Source organism: Tiliqua scincoides, chromosome 3 (genome assembly GCF_035046505.1).
Source record: "Tiliqua scincoides isolate rTilSci1 chromosome 3, rTilSci1.hap2, whole genome shotgun sequence".
NCBI classification, from domain to species: Eukaryota; Metazoa; Chordata; class Lepidosauria; order Squamata; family Scincidae; genus Tiliqua; species Tiliqua scincoides.
The window spans coordinates 159561747-159582498 of record NC_089823.1 but is presented as its reverse complement, the minus strand read 5'-3'; the positions used below and the strand labels follow the sequence as shown (position 1 = coordinate 159582498).

Below are 20752 nucleotides of genomic sequence, written 5' to 3'. Positions count from 1 at the left end.
AAGTCTGCTATAAATGTTTTCAGAAAGAAACAACTAATTAAAATGTGAATTTTTATTATGTAATATATGTGTCAATATTTATTGATACTTATCCATCAGATTAAGCATATCTGGATACAGACGCTTTGGAGCATCAAGCCCCCAGACAAAATCCATATGCCCCCAGTAAGGTACATTCTCATAAAAAACTAAATGTTTGATTCGAGGGAGCAACTGTTTAACATTTCTGTAGTCTATAGTTGTATCCTTTGCACCACTCCACACAGCCGTTGGCACAATCATGTCTTCTATTTTATAAAGTGGAGGAGTGGTCTGTTGGTTAAAAATAAGAAAACTGGTTTCAGGTTATGTGCTTTCTGATTTTTCAAACATCCGCAACACAACTATAAAAACTCTTGGATTTGTGTCACGTGACTCTGGAAACAATTTATTCCACCCTTTTTTCCTTCTCTACCTGAATCTTTCCCCTTGGTCTGTAAAAGGAGAAAAACCAATCAGATGAAGCTCACATCCATAGTCCATTCCAAATTATAGCAGTCTACTGCATTCCAGATCATGTACTGTATACTAAGAACGTAAGTTGTGACTAGAAATAATTGAAATCAATCAAGTTTGTCAGGATTAATTTCAGTCCAATCAATTTCAACAAGCTTTAGGAATTCTAACTTTCATATGATACATTCCATAAGAATCAGCATGGATCACATCCGCTGGGAGAAGGATGTCTACCTCATCTAACTCACACTGAATATTTAAAGTGTTGATATTTTGAAGGTTATAGGTTGAAATTTAGTGGCATATTTGATATTTGGTATTATTTTGATAAATGAATTACGTCATTTTAAATAATTCAGTCAATTCTGATGCATTTGCATTACCTATTACACACAGGTCACCATTCTATCATTTCTGCACTTCTGCCCCATATTTGATTCCCAAGAATATTTTTACATGGCGAATTCTATTAAAGTTGATATGTATGTCAGCTCTTCTCCACATGAGATCAGAATGGCTTAAAAAAAAACCAATAACAAATATTTTCCAAGTGTTAGTATTTCTGTAGCTCAAGAGCTTTCCTATCCATTCTCATACAGCAGTGGTCACCAAACTTTTTTGACTGGTGTTTCCCTTGATCTACTGTGCCATTTGCTTTGGCTCCCCATTAGATCTACAAACCCAGTATAGGGCAGCAGGTTTTTTGCAAGGATTCCACAGCTCCCCAACTGGTTTCTGCAGCTCCCCAGGGAGCTGTGACTCACATTTTGGGAACCACTGCCATACAGAATGGATATTTCTTTAATACATGACAAGATGTTAGCAGTGTATGTTGTTAAACTGGAAAGATTTCAAATCAAAATAGCTGTGAGAAAATCAATCATGGAAAGGTATACCAGGAGAAGCAGAAAGAATTAGATAGGCTTAGGCTGCAGTCAGATACATCAATTCTCATTATCTGCTGGGGTTAAGTTTGTGAAAAACCTAGCGGATCTGGAAAGCGCAGTTACTGAATAAATCCTATAGGATTGATGGGGATAGATTCTGTGAACTATCTATGCTATACACTGTATAGGGTATAAAAGAACTGCCTAATGTCATATTCATTTGTGTTCCCTCTTTTGCTGAATGACCCCAGGGGAGATAACAAGAATGTAAAATAATAAAAACAATTTGCAGTTGAAAAAAAAGCACACTGTGCTGTGTGCTACACTGAGCTGTGGTGCTACAAGCATTCTGGGATGCTATTGGCTGCTGCATGGCATTCTGGGGTGCTGCCCAGACTGGCTGCAGAATAGCTTCAGAAGGACAGGGATAGTTTCAAAATGGCCACTGCAGACAAGGCCAGCTTTAAGCCAATTGGCCTGATCACCCTCAATCAGGGCCCCTGTTAAAGGGTTTAGTTTGAGGAGATTGTCACTAAAATGAGTGGCCTAGCAACTATTTACCTCAGACACTCGCCTATAAGTCAATCCCACAGATAAGTCGTGGGCAGGTCTTGAGCCAACAATCGTGGAATTTTCCACGACCCTCACATAAGTCGGGGGTTAAACTTAGGGGGGTGTCTGACTATAGTTTTGTCTGATTTAACTCAAAGCCAGATCCTGAAAAATAACCCACCACTAATTGTTACCTAAGAACTGTAGTCTCTAATTTATTAAAAACAGAGTAAAAGATCATAAAATACATTTTTATTCTTTTTAAATTCTGGTCTTCATCACCTTTTTGTAAGCACTATCAGAGTAAGTGCACTGTAAACAACATACCATAAAACAGTGGTTCCCAACCTGGTATTCATGTACTCCCAGGGACACTCAACAGGACCTTTAGGGGTACTTGAAAAATAATGGAATAATGGCAGAAAAAGGCAGGTGCCTCCAGAATGCCTTGCAAGACAGGAATGCCTTGCAAGGACCAGCAAGGCAGGAAGGGAGGTAGCTAGTTGGCTGTGAAAGCTCCACCAATAGCTAGTTTGTGATCATCAATTCATGTATGAACCAGTGATTGAAAAACAGCACAGTAAAAAAGCTGAAACATAATATGGAAAGTGATCAATCACCCAGAATTTCTGAGCACACTTCTGGTGCAAAACAGTGCAAAGGCAGAGTCTTCTGTTCTTCAAACAGATAAAAAGAGAAAACACTGTGATAAATACATGAAGTCTGGGCTTTCATATAGAAGAGATGAGGGCTTGTATTATTAATTACAAACATTTTGCTAATATGAAGGGTACAATTGATGGAAATGGGCTGCCAAGGGATATGCAAGTGAAAAAGGTTGGGAACCATTGCAGGAGAACTATGAATCAAATCCACCTTTAAGGTGTCTGGTGTGTTAAGCCAGAAGCTCTACATACAACATACAACCCATAACATAACTGGGAGTGTGCAATTCAATTCACAGCAGAGAGATGAGATATTTGCAACCCTTTTTACTCAGAAGTAGACCCACTGCTTTCCATGGGTGTTATTCTTAGGTAATGGTGCACTGAATTGTAGCCTGGGAAGAAGGATCCCATCCTGGTGTTTCAAAGACCTGCTTTGCAAGCATTTGCAAAGCAGAACCACGCTGCAGCAGAAGGAAGGAGAATAAAAGGTTAACAAATTGCTTCTAAGGAGCTGTGCCTGCCTGCTGCTTGAGAAACACGGCGCCTGTCTGCCCTTGAGAAACAAAATTTTTCAGAGTTGAAAGGCTTTGCCCTCCGATTGACTCGGAGATAAGGCGAAGTAATAATTTGAACTTGATTACTTGGCAAAAATTTCACATACTATAGGCAAGTATCTACAGTACTTTTCAAAGGTGATCTACATATTTTATTTTGATTGTACAGATGTTGGTTGCGAACCTGGGGTCCCACAAAAAATGTTTCCACTTGGGCTCCTAAGGCCAGCCTTGGTTGCAGATAGAGAATGGCCCCATGGATAGCCTGAAAACAGCTGTGAATACCTTCAGATTGGCATGCAGAGTGAATGCAGTGAATGTTCATTGGCATAGAACAGGCAGCGGATGGTACATTAGTAACAATTGTGTTCCCATGGATAAGCGAATCCGTGGGAACCTGGTGCACAGTTATCAAGTATTGACTGTACACACTTAAACTCCCACTGAAGTCAGTGGGACTGACAGCACAGTCCTATTCATGTCTATACAAAAGTAAGTCTCATTGTGTTAAATGGGGCTTACTCTCAATAAAATGTGTATAGAATGGTTGCCTCAGTTTTCAGTAGACATGCATAGCATTGCACAGTTGAAAGAGAGAAGGAATGCGATAATCACCCAGTGAAAAAAAAGACCAAGAACTAAAATCCAGAATATATACATATATACAGATACACACACACACACACACACACACTCCTTCTGAGCAAGGCCAAGAACGTTTCTTACCGAGTTGTAGACAGCTTTGTTCTTGCAACCATAGTCATAGTATTGAAATTCACATGATCTAGCAATCTAAAAAGAGGCAAAAAATTTATGCACAGTTTGAAATCAGGTGAATTTTAAATTTTGGAACAGGGACTCGTGCAAATTGCAAAAGTGGATGGTGGAGCTACCAGAATTCCATTCCATTCCTTGGGGTTACCTCTTGATAAAATGTTGGAGTTTCTAAAATGTCATTAAAAAATTATTCATATATGTATCATGCTAAATTTTAAGACAATACAGTTGAAGAATAGAGGCTTTAGGTTTCCAAAGTCATGCACTTTCCCCTTCCACATGCAGGATTCCCCACAAACATTTTGTTGAATTTTCTCTTTTTCCTCCATTGCTGGTGCTCAGACAGACACAGAACTTTTGTCATGAGTCATTTTTAGATGTTTGATCTTTTACTAAATGTTGGAAAATTATTCTGTGTGTGTGCACACAATAGCGTAGCTAGAGGGGATGTAAAGCACTAAGTTTTGCATGACGCCTCACCGCGGCATGCATGTAGCCCCTCGGTTTTGGAGCTATTCTGGACTGCTAGAGCAAAACAGAGGCATCTCCTCCATGATATCAGGGGTAGGAAGACAAAGGGCAGGCAAAAGGGCAGATGACAGCCCCAAACTTCATTTCATCCAAGACTGCAAACCATAACAAAGTTATAAGATTAGAAAAGGATAAAACAAGCATATAACACACATATAAATTAGTAGACCTTTACCATCAATTGGCAGCAACTGTTACCCTGCACATGCCTGATCTTGGAAGCTAAGCAGGGTCAGGCCTGGTTAGTACTTGGATGGGAGACCAACTGGGAATACCGGGTGCTATAGGCTTATACCATAGTTTTTCGAGACTGAAGGTTGCCAACCATCATCAATTAAATGCTTTTTGAAAAATGAAATAAAATTTTTATGTAGTCAGAATGGTGTCTGCAGAGCCCTTTTTGTGTAACACTTTCCTTTTAAAAATGTTTTACTGCTCTGGTTGGAAAGATGGACTACCTAGAAAATTATTTCAAAAATATTGAAAAATAGGAATTTTGAAAATAACACTTTAAAGGATGCTTGCCTCCTACACTGGGGAGGGTCACACACATTATCCCAGATATGGCACATGTGGTCAAAAACCAAATGATTATCTCTGAATTTTGAAATATTTGAAATTATTTATTTAAAGATTTATAATACTGAGAAATGAATATTAAAAATTACCTGTTTCCAATGGATTATTGTTTTTACAGAATTATAATCAGGATCAATTCCAACATACACATCTGCTCGAGTCTGGAAAAACAATAGGATGGAGATATATTGGGAATTTGCTTCCCATTCTCAAGAAAGACATGAAGGGTACCATCTGGGCTCCATCAAACTGGCTGGTTGCACTTTTGGCTGTGGTTTGAAATGCACAACCCTCCTTCCCCTTGAAAGTTTTTGCATCTAACTAGTTGCTCATAACTAGAATTATACTGAGGTCATCATAAACTACTAACAGAACACACCAATTTTAATAAACTTGAGATACCATTGAGGCTTGACAAACTAAGGGCACAATCCTAAAGTGGGGATGGGGTGCAAATGTGCTGCAAATGTGCCATAAAGCACATTTGTACCTCCTCTGGTGACAGCCAAGCTGGTGCAAGGACATGCACCAGTCTACGGAGGTTGCATTCAGCCTCTGCAGCAACCGAACCAGGTATGTTTGTGACAGCTGAGCTCAGCCAGCACAGTGGTCTGGAAGGCATGGGGAGGGTGAGGAGGAACCTATGGGGTGGGGGGAGGTCGGGCGGCAGAAGAGCAAGAGTGGGACCAGGATCCGGCACTTGTGCCAGATCCTGACCCCGTTCCTGGGCAGCCCGGTGCAGTTCCAGGCTGCTTGGATCTGCACCACCTCTTTAGGTGGTCAAGAGGTGGTGCAGATCCAAGTAGCCCCATTGGAGCTGCTGTAGCTCTACCCGGCATAAGGGGAAGCGATTCCCCTTGACCCAGGCTGAGCCACTTTGGGCCCCAACTTTGCTCTGGATATAGGGCAGGCCAGCCAGTCTCCCCATTCCAGCACAAGTTAGGATTGGGCTGTAACAGTCTAAAAGCAAAAATTAATATGTCTTTTCATACAATGCTTGTACTAGGTTCTCTTCCACACTTTACTTTCCAAATTCTAACTGGAGAGGAAAAAACAAATTTTAGAAAGAAGTTGATTATGTAGGGGGAAAAAGATGGTTGGTAAATATTTGTGCTTTTTTCTCTTGAAGTTGCTTCAAGAATTTACTTTAGAGCAGGGGTGCTCAAACATTTTGGCAGGAGGCCACATCATCTCTCTGACACTGTGTTGGGGTCTGGGGAAAAAAATTAATTTACATTTAAGATTTGAATTAATTTACATACATGAATACATTAGAGATGAAACTTATATGAATGAATGAAGGTCTTACAGTAGCTCAAGACCTATAAAAGGTCTTGCACAAAGCAAGGCCAGCCTTTCCTTCGCTGCCACTCCTGCATCATAGACGTGAAACAGCAAGTAGTGGAGGAAGCCCTCGTCCCACAGCTCAGGTGAGAGGTCGAACAGTTGTCCTCACACTGAAAGCAGTTGCATCGGGCCAACAAGGGCTCCAGCAAGTCTCTGGAGAGCCAGAGGCTCATTGGAGATTGGGGGCTCCACGCAGGCCGGATTGGGAGCCTCCAAGGGCTGCATTTGGCCCCTAGGCTGGGGTTTGGGCCCCTGTACTTTAGAGTAATGTTATATGTAAAAAGTTTAGTTTTTCTAACAAAAGTCCCAGGGAGAGGTAACTGGATTAGGACAGTAGTGTGGCAGATGGAGTCTTCATCCAGATTGGGGACTCCATAGCTGTTATTTACGTGTCAAGTGGCATTAGAGTGGAAACAGCCAAGATGATGCATGAGGAAAGGAAAGAAGTTTGTCCAAACCTTCCCTCTCTTTCAACTCATAATACAGTGAGAAGCAGCACACTGATGATTCAAGTGAGAGGCAGCTGAGAACTACGTATGTTAAATTTCAAAATCTGAAAATAAGTTCATGTGTGCAAATGGTGTGCTGGACTGTCAGGAATATAATTTTTTTTCCCTATAGTTATGTGCATGGGATTCTTAAACAAATATATATAAAGTCTACATACCACATTTAGGTTTTCCGTACAATACACTGAAAATCTTAGGAGACAAAACTCGTCTATGACTGCATGACTGCACAACTTGGCAAGGGAGGCTTTCATTTTGTTACTGCAATAATTAAATTCTTTCTTCCCAAATATAAGCTGTAAAATACAATCACAGAAACCCTTCTGAATCTCTTTAACAATACATTTAATTAATTATCCGTAAATGAAAATTCCATTATAATTCCATATATTACAATTCCAGCCACTGATAGCTCCCCTGTACATTGATTTATGACATCTACATCTCATATTTCTTTGATTGAGATGTGGCATTGATAGGTTGCCACGTCTTGTTCCATCCAGGAACTGACAAAGTTTCAGACCTACTTAACTTCAGCAAGGGTTTCATTTCAACACACCCTCCAACCATCCCTGTGAACTAGAATTTGGTTGATATTGGTGAGTCTATAGGTTTTCTGAATTTTGTGGCACCACCATACCACAAATTGGAACTTCTCATTTATGCCCAGTGCCTGTTTTGTACCATGCAATTAGTGAAGAAGCCATAGGTCACATTTTGTCTGCAGAAAGTTCCAGGTTTACACCTGGAGTCTCCAGGAAGAAGGGGGAAAGAATCTTGTCTGAAACTCGGGAGAACCACTAACTGACAGTGTAAACAATACTAAGCTAGATGGACCAGTGTTTGGTGTTAGTAAAGGCAGTGCTTTTTTTGTAAATAAAAAGGTGCAGGAACTCACAACTTGTTCATCTTTTATTTATTTATTTATTTATTTATTAACCATTTTTTATTGGAGAAATAAAATATTTTTATGTGCTTCCCCCTAAAGATGAACTTACTTCTCAGTAGACATGCATAGGATTGGGCTGTCAACCTCCACATCCCCTTCCCCCTAGCTACTTTTTCTACACATGGGGAAAAATACTATGTAGGTGCACTGCAGCGTGTAGTATGTAGTGTGGCACTACTTAGAGGAGAGGAAGCAGTGAATGGATTCCGAAAAATGGCTTACATGAGTCCCATGTAGTAAAATTACTCTAAACAACTGTGGGAGTAAGAACAAAAAAAGGAATTCTTACACAAGAGGGGTCCTTAGGTGCACATAGCTACGTTTGCAAACAAGCGATTAAATACGGTTTAATTCAGGTATCAGAATACTCTGTGTCTTTGGGAAGGCGCTTGGCATGCAATTGTATGTTCTCTGCTGCCCTGAGCAGCTGCTGTGCATTGCTGGAGAGGAGCTGCAAACGCTGGCTGGCGGAGGTCATGCTTGTGGGGGAAGGATGAGGAGGATCTCTGGCAAGGCTGGACAGCATGTTGTACACATGTAGAATAACTTTTCACCTGCCCTTAGCATGTGAAAACGGGTGCATATATATCTCTGCTAGGATTAAGAGCCCAATCCTAGGTATGTCTGCTCTGAAGTAAGTCTTGTTCTAGTCAATGGAGCTTACTCCCAGGAAAGTGCCTAGGATTGCAGCCTAAGAGCCCAATCCTATGCATGTCTACTCAGAAGTCCACTTTAGTGAATGGGGCTTATTGTGGATAGGATGGCAGCCTCAGAGCCCAATCCTGTGCCTGTCTCCTCAGAAGTCAGTCCCATTAGAGGCAGTGGGGCTTCCTCCCAGGAAAGTGTGGACAGGACTGCAGCCTCAGAACCCCTCCTGTGCCTGTCTCCTCAGAAGTCAGTCCAATTAGAGGCAGTGGGGCTTCCTCCCAGGAAAGTGTGGAGAGGACTGCAGCCACAGAGCCCTTCCTCTGCCCGTCTACTCAGGCTGCAAGGCTATGACACTTTCCTGGGAGTAAGCCCCATTGAACACAATGGAACTTATTTCTGAGTAGACATGCTTGGGCTCTCAGGCTGCAAGGCTATGCACCCTTTCCCAGGAGCAAGCCCCATTGAGCACAATGAGACATACTTCTGAGTAGACACGCCTAGGCTCGTGCTGCAGATTGGCACGGGGCTGCACCAGCCAGCTTCCTTCCCCTCCTCCTCCATCAAGCCAGTACCTGGGCATTCCGTGGGTGCCGCAGCCCGTCTCCCTGGCTGGCTGGCTGTCTGTCTGTTCTCCTCCTCGGCGTCGGCATGTGACCCCCACACCCTCCACGGGCTTGGAAGCTGTGCTGGGAAGCAGAGCATGGGGGGAGGGGAGGCAGGCTGGGCTCAGGTGAGAGCTTGGAGATGGGGGCAGGAGGGGGTCGTTGTGCGGTCAGGCAGGGGCCAGGTGCCTGCCCACCCTGCACCCCCCAGCACCCACCCAGCGAATGCCTCTGTTTTGCTCCCCCCCTCCTGGAATGCCTCTGAAGGGGAGGGGCCCCTGCAAAAAGGTGCTGGAACTCCGTCCCCCCGCGTTCCATTAGAAAAAAAGCCCTGAGTAAAGGCATGTCTAAATGTCCATTTGAGAGGGTTTGACCCTTTCAAGGCCATCATCAATCACATGAAATTTAATTAATCTTAATTTTTTTCAGATCAACTACTGTACAAAGTGGGTAGCAGGAATGTTGTCCCATCTATACATGTAAAAGAAAAAGATACAGGTGCAATCTTGTTATATGTCTGCCTAATCACTCTGTCTTAACATCACAAAGGTCAGCAAGGCTGACCTGAGCAAAGGGACTTTGTTTTTTAAATTGATTTGCTTAAGTGCATTTTTTTGCCATTCAAGTGAGTTCTGGGAATTGAACCTTCTCAAATAATGAGACTCAACCTGTATATGATTATGAAATAATGAACATGAGGATGTATATTACATACCCATATGATTCCATCAGGGATTAACACACTAGTTTGAACTGTGCTAAGACCAAATGTGTAGGCAGGAGCAAAGCACATGAAGAGCTTGATCTTTTGACCAAGTTGTGGCATGACTGAAAAGGCAATAAGACCTATAAAAGAGAAGGAATTTCAAACATTGCAATTGTACGAAATACAGATCAGGGTCTAGGACCAGGCAGGCTGCACACTGACTGAGAGCTCACAGCCATCAGAGGGTCCTCCTGCCCATGCCAGCTGCTGATATGCAACACCATGTCACTGGTAGAGCCCAATGTGCCATTGAGTAAGTGGGGCCAAGTGGGACCCAGTGCAGGGCTTTGCAACTGACCACAAGGGGCAATATTTGCATTCATCTTTGGATCTACACAATTTCATCTTTGTTAAGTGATTTGGTCATTTCAAAAGAAATACCAATGACAGCACTGCTGTGAATCTCTGCCTGTGATTCATGCAATCTGAGTCTTTAAAGCAGTGATTCTCACACATTTAGCACTGAGACCCACTTTTTAGAAGGAGAATCTGTCAGGACCCACTGGATGTGATGTCATGACTGGAAGTGACATCATCAAGCAGGAAAATTTTTAACTAGCCTAGGAAAATTAGCAGATCCTAGGCTGCATCCTACCCACACTTATCCAGGACTAAGTCCCATTTACTATCATTGTTAAAGAATATACATAGCAGCTTGTTAACAGTACAGGTCTGTAACATTTCCCCAAATGCAGTCACATACCATGGTAGCATCAAGTCTAACATATTAAAAATAAAATATTGAAATGAATGGAGACCACCTGAAATTGGCTTGTGACCCATCTAGTGGGTTCTGACCCACAGTTTGAGAAACACTGCTTTAAAGTATCTTGCCCGATGCTCTTTTTCCACAGAATTCTGTTTTTGTGTGTTGGGTGCCCAACAGTTTTCAATCATGGCACATCTGTGTACAATGTCGTTGAAGGGAAGCAATACTTGCATCAATGTATACATCTCTGTTAAGTGGTTTGGATCTCTCAAAATAATTACAGTAGCACATGATCACATATCACCACTCTTGCCTGGACCCCTCCTCTGTGCTAGTCAGAGGTGCAAAAATAAGGTCTCCCTATTGTGTGGGACATTGTTGGGAGGTGAACTGCCTTGGAAGACCAGTGTGCATGCCTACCTGGCAGTTGGGCTCTGTTGGGCGACCTCCTCATTGCCCTTCAGGAATTAGCTAAGATTAGCTTGTTGCTGGATAGGAATTTTTTGCTGTCAGCCTGAGTGGTTTGGTCCTGGTAGTTTTTCAGCTACCCCAGGATGCTGCTGGGTGGTGAGGTTAGGTTGACTCACTCCTTCTTTTGTTCCCTGTGCTTTGGTCACTTTAGTAAGGCATAGTGTAGGCCTCGTGGGCAGGAGTTGAAAGTCTGGTGTCCATCCTGAGGTAAACAAGGTCAGTGGGTGCACCAGGACTGCTGAGACAGTGCTTTTCCAGCTCAGTGAGGCTGGCTGGTCAGCTCTCTGACTGGAATGCATAAAAACTACCACAAAGCTTCTGGCCTGTGAGAATCTGCACTGACCAAGTGCCTTGACACTTCAGGGTTGACTGTGATAAGCTCACTCTGTCTTGACAAAAGGTAACTTTGAATCAGATGGTTTTGCCCATTGACTATCTGGGAGAGGTAGATGGTTACCACCAGTTCCCTAGTGAACTGGCCCGCACACCTTGGAGTTTGAAGGGGGGTTCCCCTGCTACAGCTGTTTTTGTGTAATGTTTTCAACAAAATGGCCCAGTTAACCCAAGTCTCTGTCTTGTGGGGGGGGGGGGGAGATGCCCATGTAAGTATTAATGATAGCACTGCTGTCCCTGCCTGTAGTTCATGCAATAAATTTTTAAAGCATCTTTCCAAAAGCCCTTTCTCCATGGAATTCTATTTTTGTGTGTTGGGTGCCCAACAGTTCTCAATCGTAACACATCAGTGTACAATATCATTGAAGGAAAGCAGGAATATATCTGACCAGTGTCCTCTGCAGAAACAAGTGACTTCACTTTTGCATGACCACCTTCCAGTCCCTGCTCACTCATGGTTATGTAAGTGATGGGAGCTGCATACAATACACAGAAAAAGAAATGCTTCCATGGGGGGATTTGGAGGGGGAGACAGTGTCTATGCATTTCTCATCCTTCTGATTTCATTCTATGTGTCTGAAATTATGCCAGAGAATGGGGCACAAAGCTTGCCAAGGAACATCCAAGAGCACAGCTTGGATTCAAGTGCTTCACTCAGAATATGTGGCTGTGAATAAGAATTTGTGAGGCAACATGCAAGACTTTTAGTTGTGTTTAAACATTAAGACTGAAGCTCCCTCATGAGTCAATTCCTGAAAACTCAGGAACGACATAAAGGAGAAATACATTTCTAGGTATTCCTCTCAATGTACCTATTGATGCACCCTGGGAATGACCAATGTAATATAATCCATCTTGCTGAGTCTTCTCCAGGATAAAATGGATTGTTGCTGGAACATCATATATCCCCATTTCATGAAAACTGTAACACAAAAAGACACACAGCCAGCTGAAGTGTTGTCCAACAATACTTCCATGCAATAGCATAACTCCACCAAGGGCCCTCTCCTACCTAATCTTCCAGCACTGAAGCTGCTGTGGCAACAGGCTGTGCACTGCATCTTGTGGGGGAGGGGTGATGGAGGCCTCTTCAGGGTGAGGGAATGTTTGTTCCCTTACCTAAGGGCTGCATTGCAGCTGCATCGGCACTGGAAAGCTGGATAGGATTGGGACCTCAGGCTGAAATCCTATCCACATTTAGCTGGGAATAAGCCCCATTGACTGTAATGGGATTTCTGTGTAGACTGGGATCTAACGCTTGCATTATAACAACACTGATATTTGTATGACAGCATTGGCAGGTTTATTAATCTGTGGAAATGGTTACAGAAATAAAAACTCACCCTGTTGGTCTCTCAAATTTGTACATTCTCACTGATCTGAAATGTAATTTGTTTCTTTCAATGATTGAATATTTTGTTTGTTTTAAATTTAGTTGAAAATATGCAATTATATGAAAACAAACAGATTGTTTTTATGGTCTTTATTTATATCTTTATCTCTGTTAGAAAATATAGGTAACAGTCAGGCCCTGCAGGCATGAATTAATGAGTTGCTTATTTTATTAATTGTCTTTCTTTTTGTATAAGCAGTAAAACTGGTAATCAGTTCTCTACTTTCTTCTCTTTAGTCACTTTCCATAATGTTTTAAATTGTGGCTTCCCTTCCATAGATCACAAAATCCTCTTATTCTGTCTCTACTCTGCATTTTCTAATCTTATCAAAGGAAACTTGGACCCCTATTGTTGTGGTTTCAGGTTTAAGTTCCCATTATACCATCAAAAGACTTCTCTCTAGGAGTAATATGCAAAACAAAGCAAGTTATATGACTAGTTCTACAGTTCAAATGGCCAGTCACTTAGCACAAGGAATTAAGTTTTGTCTCATGATTCCTTCCTTTGTCAATGATTGGGCGGTAAGAAGAATGGTGGATTAAATTAAATGTGGGACAAGCCTTCCTTGTAAGATATGCAGCCATGTAGCTGGAAGAGAAGTCCCTTACAGCCTCCTCTCAGTACTCCAGAGCTTGGCAATGATGAAATCATCACCAACCACTCCACAGATGTTGCCACATAGCCACAGTAGGTCTGCACACCCTCTGCAAAAATTAGGGAGGAAACTGCTATGGAGTAATGGAGATGGGATTAAGGAATAAAAGTTATGAAAGTGTGCCATGAAGCACCTGAAGGCTACCATAATGCAAGTGGTAGATAAAACTGCATTCTAGGTTCATGATCAAGGGATGCAAGCACATAAGAAAGCAAACACCATTTTTGACCTTCCCAAAGTCTGTCCAGAATTGATGCCTTCCTGCTAGAAGGCTACAGTTGTTGGCTACAGATGATGGCTACAGTTGTTGCTCAGGAATAGCACATAGAACAAGCATCTCATCTATCCAAGCTTCAAGCTGTTCCCTGAACTTACCTGAAATTCCAAAATTGTTCTTGATCAACAGACAGAGTCTCGTGTCTTCTAGACCAAGTGTTCCCTCTGCAGTTTAGTAGCCAAACATCATAGCCAGCATCTGCTAGAAAAAGCCCCAGACTGTTGTTGGGGATATTTGCAATCCAGTGCCTACCTTCAGATGATATACCATGCACTATTAACACAGCTGGCCTAGGTCCTAGAAAAAAAGTCAAAGGAGACAGAAGATAATGTGAGGATGGTCAGTTGGACTTTTAACTTTTAAATCTCTCCATCAAAATTACCCAATGCAATGTTCTGTGATGACCCAAGATGGAGACAAAGGGAAAACCCCCAGAGGCTCCCAGGAAATTGTTCATCTTCCAGAATGGCTTCTTTTTGGAGCTATTTGCAGCAAGGGTGGGTCGGAGGAACCACCTTGCTTGGGCTTGCAACCCACCTGTGAGTTATGACCCGCAGCTTAGGTTTTAGAAGCAAAACATAACTGGAAAAGTGTATCCTGCCTCACTTTTTTCCCTTCAGTAAGAAATGAGAGAGCACCCAGTACAAACAGTGTGCTCAGACAATCAGCCAAATACCTGTCTTCCCAGGACTGTGTACTCCATAAGGAATTCTGTTCACCTGCAGGTAATAGCCATCCTCTGTCGGGACTTGATACTCTTCACTGGGATATCCCCAGTATTGGATGATTTCACTCTGAAAGAAGAAGTATATCCTTGGCAAAAAAAAAAAAAAAAAATATGAAAATGAAATTTCAATAGCACCTGTTAGGCGGAAGAGAAACCATTTCCAGGGAAACTGCCAGAACAAGCAGCCATGAAGTCCTATGAAGAGATGTGATGTGAGCATGGTGGACCACCACAGCCTCACTTCTAGAGGGGGGCAGAAGGTTGACTGAATTAGATTGAGTGAAGCACATGATGTAGCCAAGAACCAACCTCCCCATAACCCTCTACTGCCCATGAGGAGCAAAAGAGATTCAGTAGCAGTACTCTACTGGTTAAACAAAGCAGGAGATCAGAAGATTGCCATGCTCCAGGGTAGTGACATTGCTAGCCTGGGCCTTTGGAGGATTCAGACTCCTTCTCCCCCCCTCCTCCCAGTCCATTTGATAGAGGGTAATACAGAATGAAGGGTAATATGCCATTAGGGCAAATCATTAGGGCAAATGCTTAATAGGTTAAAAAGTCACACTATTTTCGTTTAAGGGAAAGCTTAGAAATTGCAAACTGGCTGTTCTGCTGACTTGGCAAGCTCTGCTAATTGTCAGGGTTGCTCAAGGCATCTAGTTACTGGCAAGAAGATAAGAGGAAAATACAAGGGAGGCTTCTGCCTTTGGCAAAACAGATAACAATGAGCAGATGGGCATTATTTGGCAGAAGAATGCCCATCTTAGCAAAACAGTTTGCAGTTTTAAAATTATTATTCTTTCATGCTTTTTAAAGCAAAGGACAGTGTTATTGTCTTAGCTAAGAAGCCTTACATTAAAACACTGGAAGAATTATTTCAGAACACAGAACTGCCAAAGATATCACCATGTCTGTCTATCAGTTATTCTTCCAAAGCTTCAAAATTAGTCTTTGTCCTTAAAGTGTAACCAACATATATATAGAAATATGGTAGCTATCAGAGTAAATTTTAATTGCCTGATTTTATTAAAGGCTTGATGAAAATATAGAAACACATAAGAATAATGAAAACTATGTCCAGCAAAATCATAGTTAGCCTCACAGAGAAACCTGCATAGTAGTTGTTTTGCTAGCTGAGACCTTGAGGCCTCAAAGTCTTGCGTTGATGGCAAAGAGAGTTGTATCTCAAAGACAGATAGAGCTCTTTCTTGGCAGCAGTATGTGGGCAAGCCGAGATGTCACAATGCTGGGAAAACACACAAATATGCAACATTGTCGTACAGAAACATTTTGGTATTATCAGTTGGCAGGCTGAAATAGGGTTTTTAGCTAGCGAGATACAAACACCTGCAGATACAAATTTAGAAACGAATACATTTATACTAGATAAGCGAAACATTCTTGGGAAAGCCCCTGTTTGAGCTGCAATTGATATGGAGAACATGTAATGTGTTTAAAAGTAAATGAGAAATGGATTTCTCATTTAAAAGAAATCCTTTATACAGTGAGAGTTTGGCTTGTTTATGTTAAAATATATGAAAGGTATATAACTATAGATCCCTTAAATGTACTCAAAGTAACAGGTCACAAATAGAATTAACGCATAGAGTAAAAGCAAGTTCAAAGGAGCTTGCTTAACAAAGGTTGGCAGAAAGCCCCACAGTGTTTTGCTGAGAACAGGAGAAGGAGTGAAGGAGAGATAAGCAGGTGGCTCAACCAAGGCCATCCTTAATCAGGAAAGGAGATGTATGCCAAGAAATAAGGTCTGAAGACTTGCCAAAAGGCCAGTTCTGAATAAGATAAGGTTAGAGTGCACTCTACTGGTTCTTGAAAACTTTATATTCAAAGTTTACGTGGGGCAGCAGCAAGAAATAGGGCCTTCTCAGTAGTGGCACCAACGTTGTGGAACTCCCTTCCCCTTGACTTGAGAATGGCTCCCTCTCTTGAGACCTTTCGGTGAGGCCTGAAGACCTTGTTGTTTAACCAAGCCTTCTGACGTTATGGCCTTTTTAACATCTTTTATATATCTTTTAGTTGCTTTTTTACAGGCCCGATTCCTCTAAGAACTGCTGTTTTATGCTCTTTTATTCTGACTCTTATGACTACTGTTTTTATGGGTTCTGCTAATGTGTTTTTTAATATGTTTTTCTCTGTTTGTGAAATTATGTTTTAATCTGTTTTATATGTTGTTAGCCGCCCTGGGTCCCTTTTTGGGAGAAGGATGGCTTTTTGGGAGAAGGACGGGATAAAAATAAAGTTTTTTATTATTATTATTATTATTATTATTCCACATGTTTAAATGTATAATTTTGCCTTATTTGGAACCTGTAACTTGAAGCTCACCAATCAAATGTCTCTAAGGCTATTTACAGCCTATTAAGAGTTAGCTCCATCTATGATGTCAAGCTTCAGCCAACGGGAAGTTCAAAATCTTCAAACAAAGGACCCAAAATGTTATAAAGGATCTAGTTAAGATTGACACAGGCTCTCAATGCTTTGGACAGGAGTCCTTGAGACGCCCATTGCTGGAAACAAAATAAAATCTTGCAGATGATCACCCTGACTACTGAGTCTTGCTTTTGAACCTTGCAACACCTTGCAACACATTTGTCAAGGAAGGAAGGTGAAACAGCACCATGCTGCTTTGCTTCTCTCCTTCCCTGACTGGTCCTGGTGAGTCTTCCTTTTCTCATTCCCTTTGGCTCAGTAACTCAGTCACTTCTCCCTTATTCTTACACTGCTTCTCTGTGCCACCCCTTTCCTTCCTGTCTCCCCTTTATTCACATTCATTGTGAAGTGTTAATCAGCTGATAACTGTAAATTTTGAAATGCAGAAATTTGTCAGGATAACCATATAACAGAACCATATAACAGAAATTTGTCAGGATAACCATATAAGACTCACTAAGACCATACAACAAAAAATCTGCTTTGAACTTCTTAATTAGAATGTTTTCTTCTCCAGTCAATTATTCCTACTTTCAAATGTATTGTAGATCATTTAAGGGTCTAGCCAATTTCATCCCAAAGTCTTGTTGTGGGCTGCAATAGTTTAAAACAGCATTTCTTAAACTGTCGGTCATGAATCCATGTATGGTGAGGTAACAAACCCATGTGCAGGACCACAACATAATGCTCCTTGTAGCATTGCAGTACCTTTTGGGGAGCCCCTGGAGGCATGTTCCGGGTTTCACTGGGCCAGCAACCCATTCCATTGGCCTCTGTGGGCTCCAGAATGTCCCACAAAAGCAACTACTGGTTTGGAGACGCAACTTCCTGTTTGACCAGAAGTCACTTCCTGTCATTTCCATGGGGCATTCTGGCCAATGGAGTGGATTACTGACCCAGTACCGTGTAGAAGAGGCCTTCAGTGGCTCCCAATAAGGCACTGCAGCGCAACAAGGAGCATTGTGTTGCAACCCACCACAGAGGACAAGGTGGACTGTTGCCCCTAAAAAGTTTGGAGCAGCTGGTTTAAAACATATAAAGTAGAAAAATGGAATATTAAGAAAAAGATAATTAATATAAAATGTACATCAGAGTGATACATGTTGTGTACATGTTACGTCATGCATGCATTACCCATGTTAACTCAGAAGTAAGCACTGTTATGGCCAAGAGAAACTCCTGAGTACATCGGCATTGTAACTTGGTGGGTGATATAATGCAAAAGCCAACGAATCGCTCAAACCTCAATCACATAGTTTTGTTTTCAAATGAACAGCCATTGATGTATTATTGCCTTTTTCAAACATAAGGATGGATTTCAGAATGCTGTGGCTGGTGCAGAAAAACTCATTCACTTTGTATGATATATTTCAGATTTAGATATGAAATATGATGGAATTTGATTGAATGCAATTTTTTTTAAAGCAACCATTCAGTGCACAGTGGAAAGGCTGGCAACAGAATTCACGAGAAAGATGCCAAACTTGGGATTTGGTTGCCAACTATTTTTCTGGCAAAGTGCCATTAAGAGCTGCCAGTGAAAAGAAATTTAGCACGAAACATGTAGACGCAATCATGAGAAAAGTTGTGACACCTGAATTTCTGCTGATTCTGTAGCTATTAAAAGCTATTAAAAGAACAGAAGCCCTGAAAAGAAAAACACCTTGCACTTATTTAAATGTTAATTTCAAGGAAGGAGATTGGGTCCAGACCTCATGCCTTTTCTGCCTAATCTCTACTCAATAGTAAATGTCATTGTAGTCAATGAGGATTACTCCTAGGAAAGTGCGTATAGGAATGCAGCCTTAGTGGCTGTTCTTAAGAGGCTACACTGAAGCCATCATTTGACTAATACTAATTTGACTAATGATAAGTGGTGGGGATTCTGAACTTCATTAAGCAACCCACACATTTATTTTCCACCATACTATGAGTACTGTGGGCTTTTGCAATGATTCCAACCCAAGGTTGTCTACCTCATCCCAAGGGCCCAAGCATGACATCTAGAGAGAGGTCTGAGGATGGAATAAGCAGAAAGAACATGTCCAGAAAAGGCCAAGGCCCAGCAGTTCACAAATTGCAGCTCTCACACGAAAAACATTTCAGCTAGTCCGCGAAGCAACAATGATAATGAGCATGACATTTTGAGTCTATTAGCTTGTTGTCGACTGGTTTTCTCTATCCTACAACAAAGGAAAATATATCAATGGAATGTGAGGCAAACTGCATGACAAAGAAGTCATGTTTGTATATTCCAGGAATAGGATTTGGGTACAGCTTCTTGTAAAACAGTCGGACAGCCCAATCCTGAGCTGCTCAGAGCATGAAGCTGCCACAGTGCCGAATATGGCTGCTGCAGCATCCTGAGTGCAGCTGGGCAAGCACTGGCGGCTCATAGGGGAAAGGGACTTTCCCCAGATAGGGAAAGTAGCTCCACTATGGGGCTACTTGATTCTGCATGAGCTCAGGATTCGCTGGACCTGAGCTCCACCAGTCCTGCCCTCTTCCTGTCCCACTCCCTCCCCTGGCACACCTCCTCCCCACCCTCTGCCCACTTCCTCCTGCCCTGGAACGCCTGCCTCCCCCCCATGCCCCTACCTACCTCTCCGTTACCCAACAGTTCAGGCAACCGTCAAGCGGTGGAACACCTGCTTTCCACCGGCTCATGCTAGGCTAGATCTGTTGTTGCGCCAGCACAAAGCCCAGAAAACGTTTCTTACGGCACATTTGCAACAGTGCGCACCAGCAGTAAACCGGTGCACAGAGCTCAGGATTGGGCTATCAACTAAGAATAATAATTCTATTCTGCCAACCCTCTTAATGTTTCTTAGAGCAGGAGTTCAAGCTAATTGAATTTGTCAGGATATTTGGAAAAGAAATTTCAAATTAGTGCCAGTTTGTCTGAGATAACACAGGCAAATATGGAGATTCTGCTGTTCAAAGCATCTGATCTTTACAGCTAGTTGCAAAATACAGCTAAAATATAGGACTTGGTCAAGCAGTACAATCCACTATTTCTAAAAGCAACTGTATAAACAACTTACGATAGTCATAAATTCTTGAGGATTCAAATGTGTTCCACCTAAGGATTCCTCTGAATCTGTAGCTTGAAAGACGACGTATGCCACTACCATAAACAGCCACATCTTGGAACTGAGGAAAACAATGCCAGTTGTCCACAAGAAATACATGCCCCACATGCATTAGACCCCAGCATTTAGCAAGTGATTGACAATAGTGTTTAGTAGATTTTATGTTACAGTATTTAATTCAACAAAACTATCATCATTCAAGCTTGGATATCCAACAGCTGAATGATGACATCAATGGACAGTTAATTTTGGCAAAAAATAAAATAAAAAATCAGCTTTAACCTGATTTAAGTCCTGCCTTAATTGTGGAAATCTTTACAGAAACCATATCGTGCTTTCTTCATTTGGTCACAGAAACAAAACATGCTTGAGCAGCGCATCAAGAAGATGTAGAAGCAAAAACTTACCTCTATTGACTGTAATATGAGGACAATTATTTTGTAGCAACTCCTTTTCTCCTCTCAAATAAGGCTGAGGAATGAAAAACCTGCATTCTACGTCTACCCCTTGCAAGCAGAGATCGTGGAATTTGCACACAAGCCCTGTAATCTTTGACTGCAATAATTATCCTCTGTTGCCAAGGAAAGGTCCTAAGGGTCCTTCTCAGATGAGCAGAGCTTCATTTGTAGCTGAGGAATGTCTGCTTTGATACTGGCCTGGGGGCAGGAGTACTTGGCAGTTTTCATAACACTCTTTGTAAATTCCCTGAAACTAATTCCTCT

The 20752-nt window shown here is 41.9% G+C and overlaps 1 protein-coding gene across 1 annotated transcript; it reads right to left on the bottom strand.

The window, feature by feature from the left end:
* Positions 1–78: 78 nt before the first annotated feature.
* LOC136645171 (lipase member M-like) lies at positions 79–20084 on the bottom strand. The gene is made up of 9 exons (XM_066621410.1): positions 19983–20084; positions 14440–14557; positions 13862–14060; positions 12250–12359; positions 9814–9944; positions 7058–7195; positions 5133–5204; positions 3883–3948; positions 79–312 (listed from the first exon to the last, which is right to left on the bottom strand). The coding sequence occupies exons 1-9, from the start codon at positions 20082–20084 to the stop codon at positions 79–81; spliced, it is 1170 nt and encodes a 389-aa protein (XP_066477507.1).
* Positions 20085–20752: the final 668 nt, after the last annotated feature.

Coding starts and splice junctions, on each gene's coding strand:
- LOC136645171 (XM_066621410.1), bottom strand. CDS start 20,084: ATGTGGCTGTTTATGGTAGTGGCATACGTCGTCTTTCAAGCTACAGAT. Junction 12,360..13,861: donor GAACAATTTTGGAATTTCAG/GTAAGTTCAGGG, acceptor TTTGTGTTACAG/TTTTCATGAAATGGGGATAT. Junction 7,196..9,813: donor TCCCTGATGGAATCATATGG/GTATGTAATATA, acceptor TGTATTTTACAG/CTTATATTTGGGAAGAAAGA.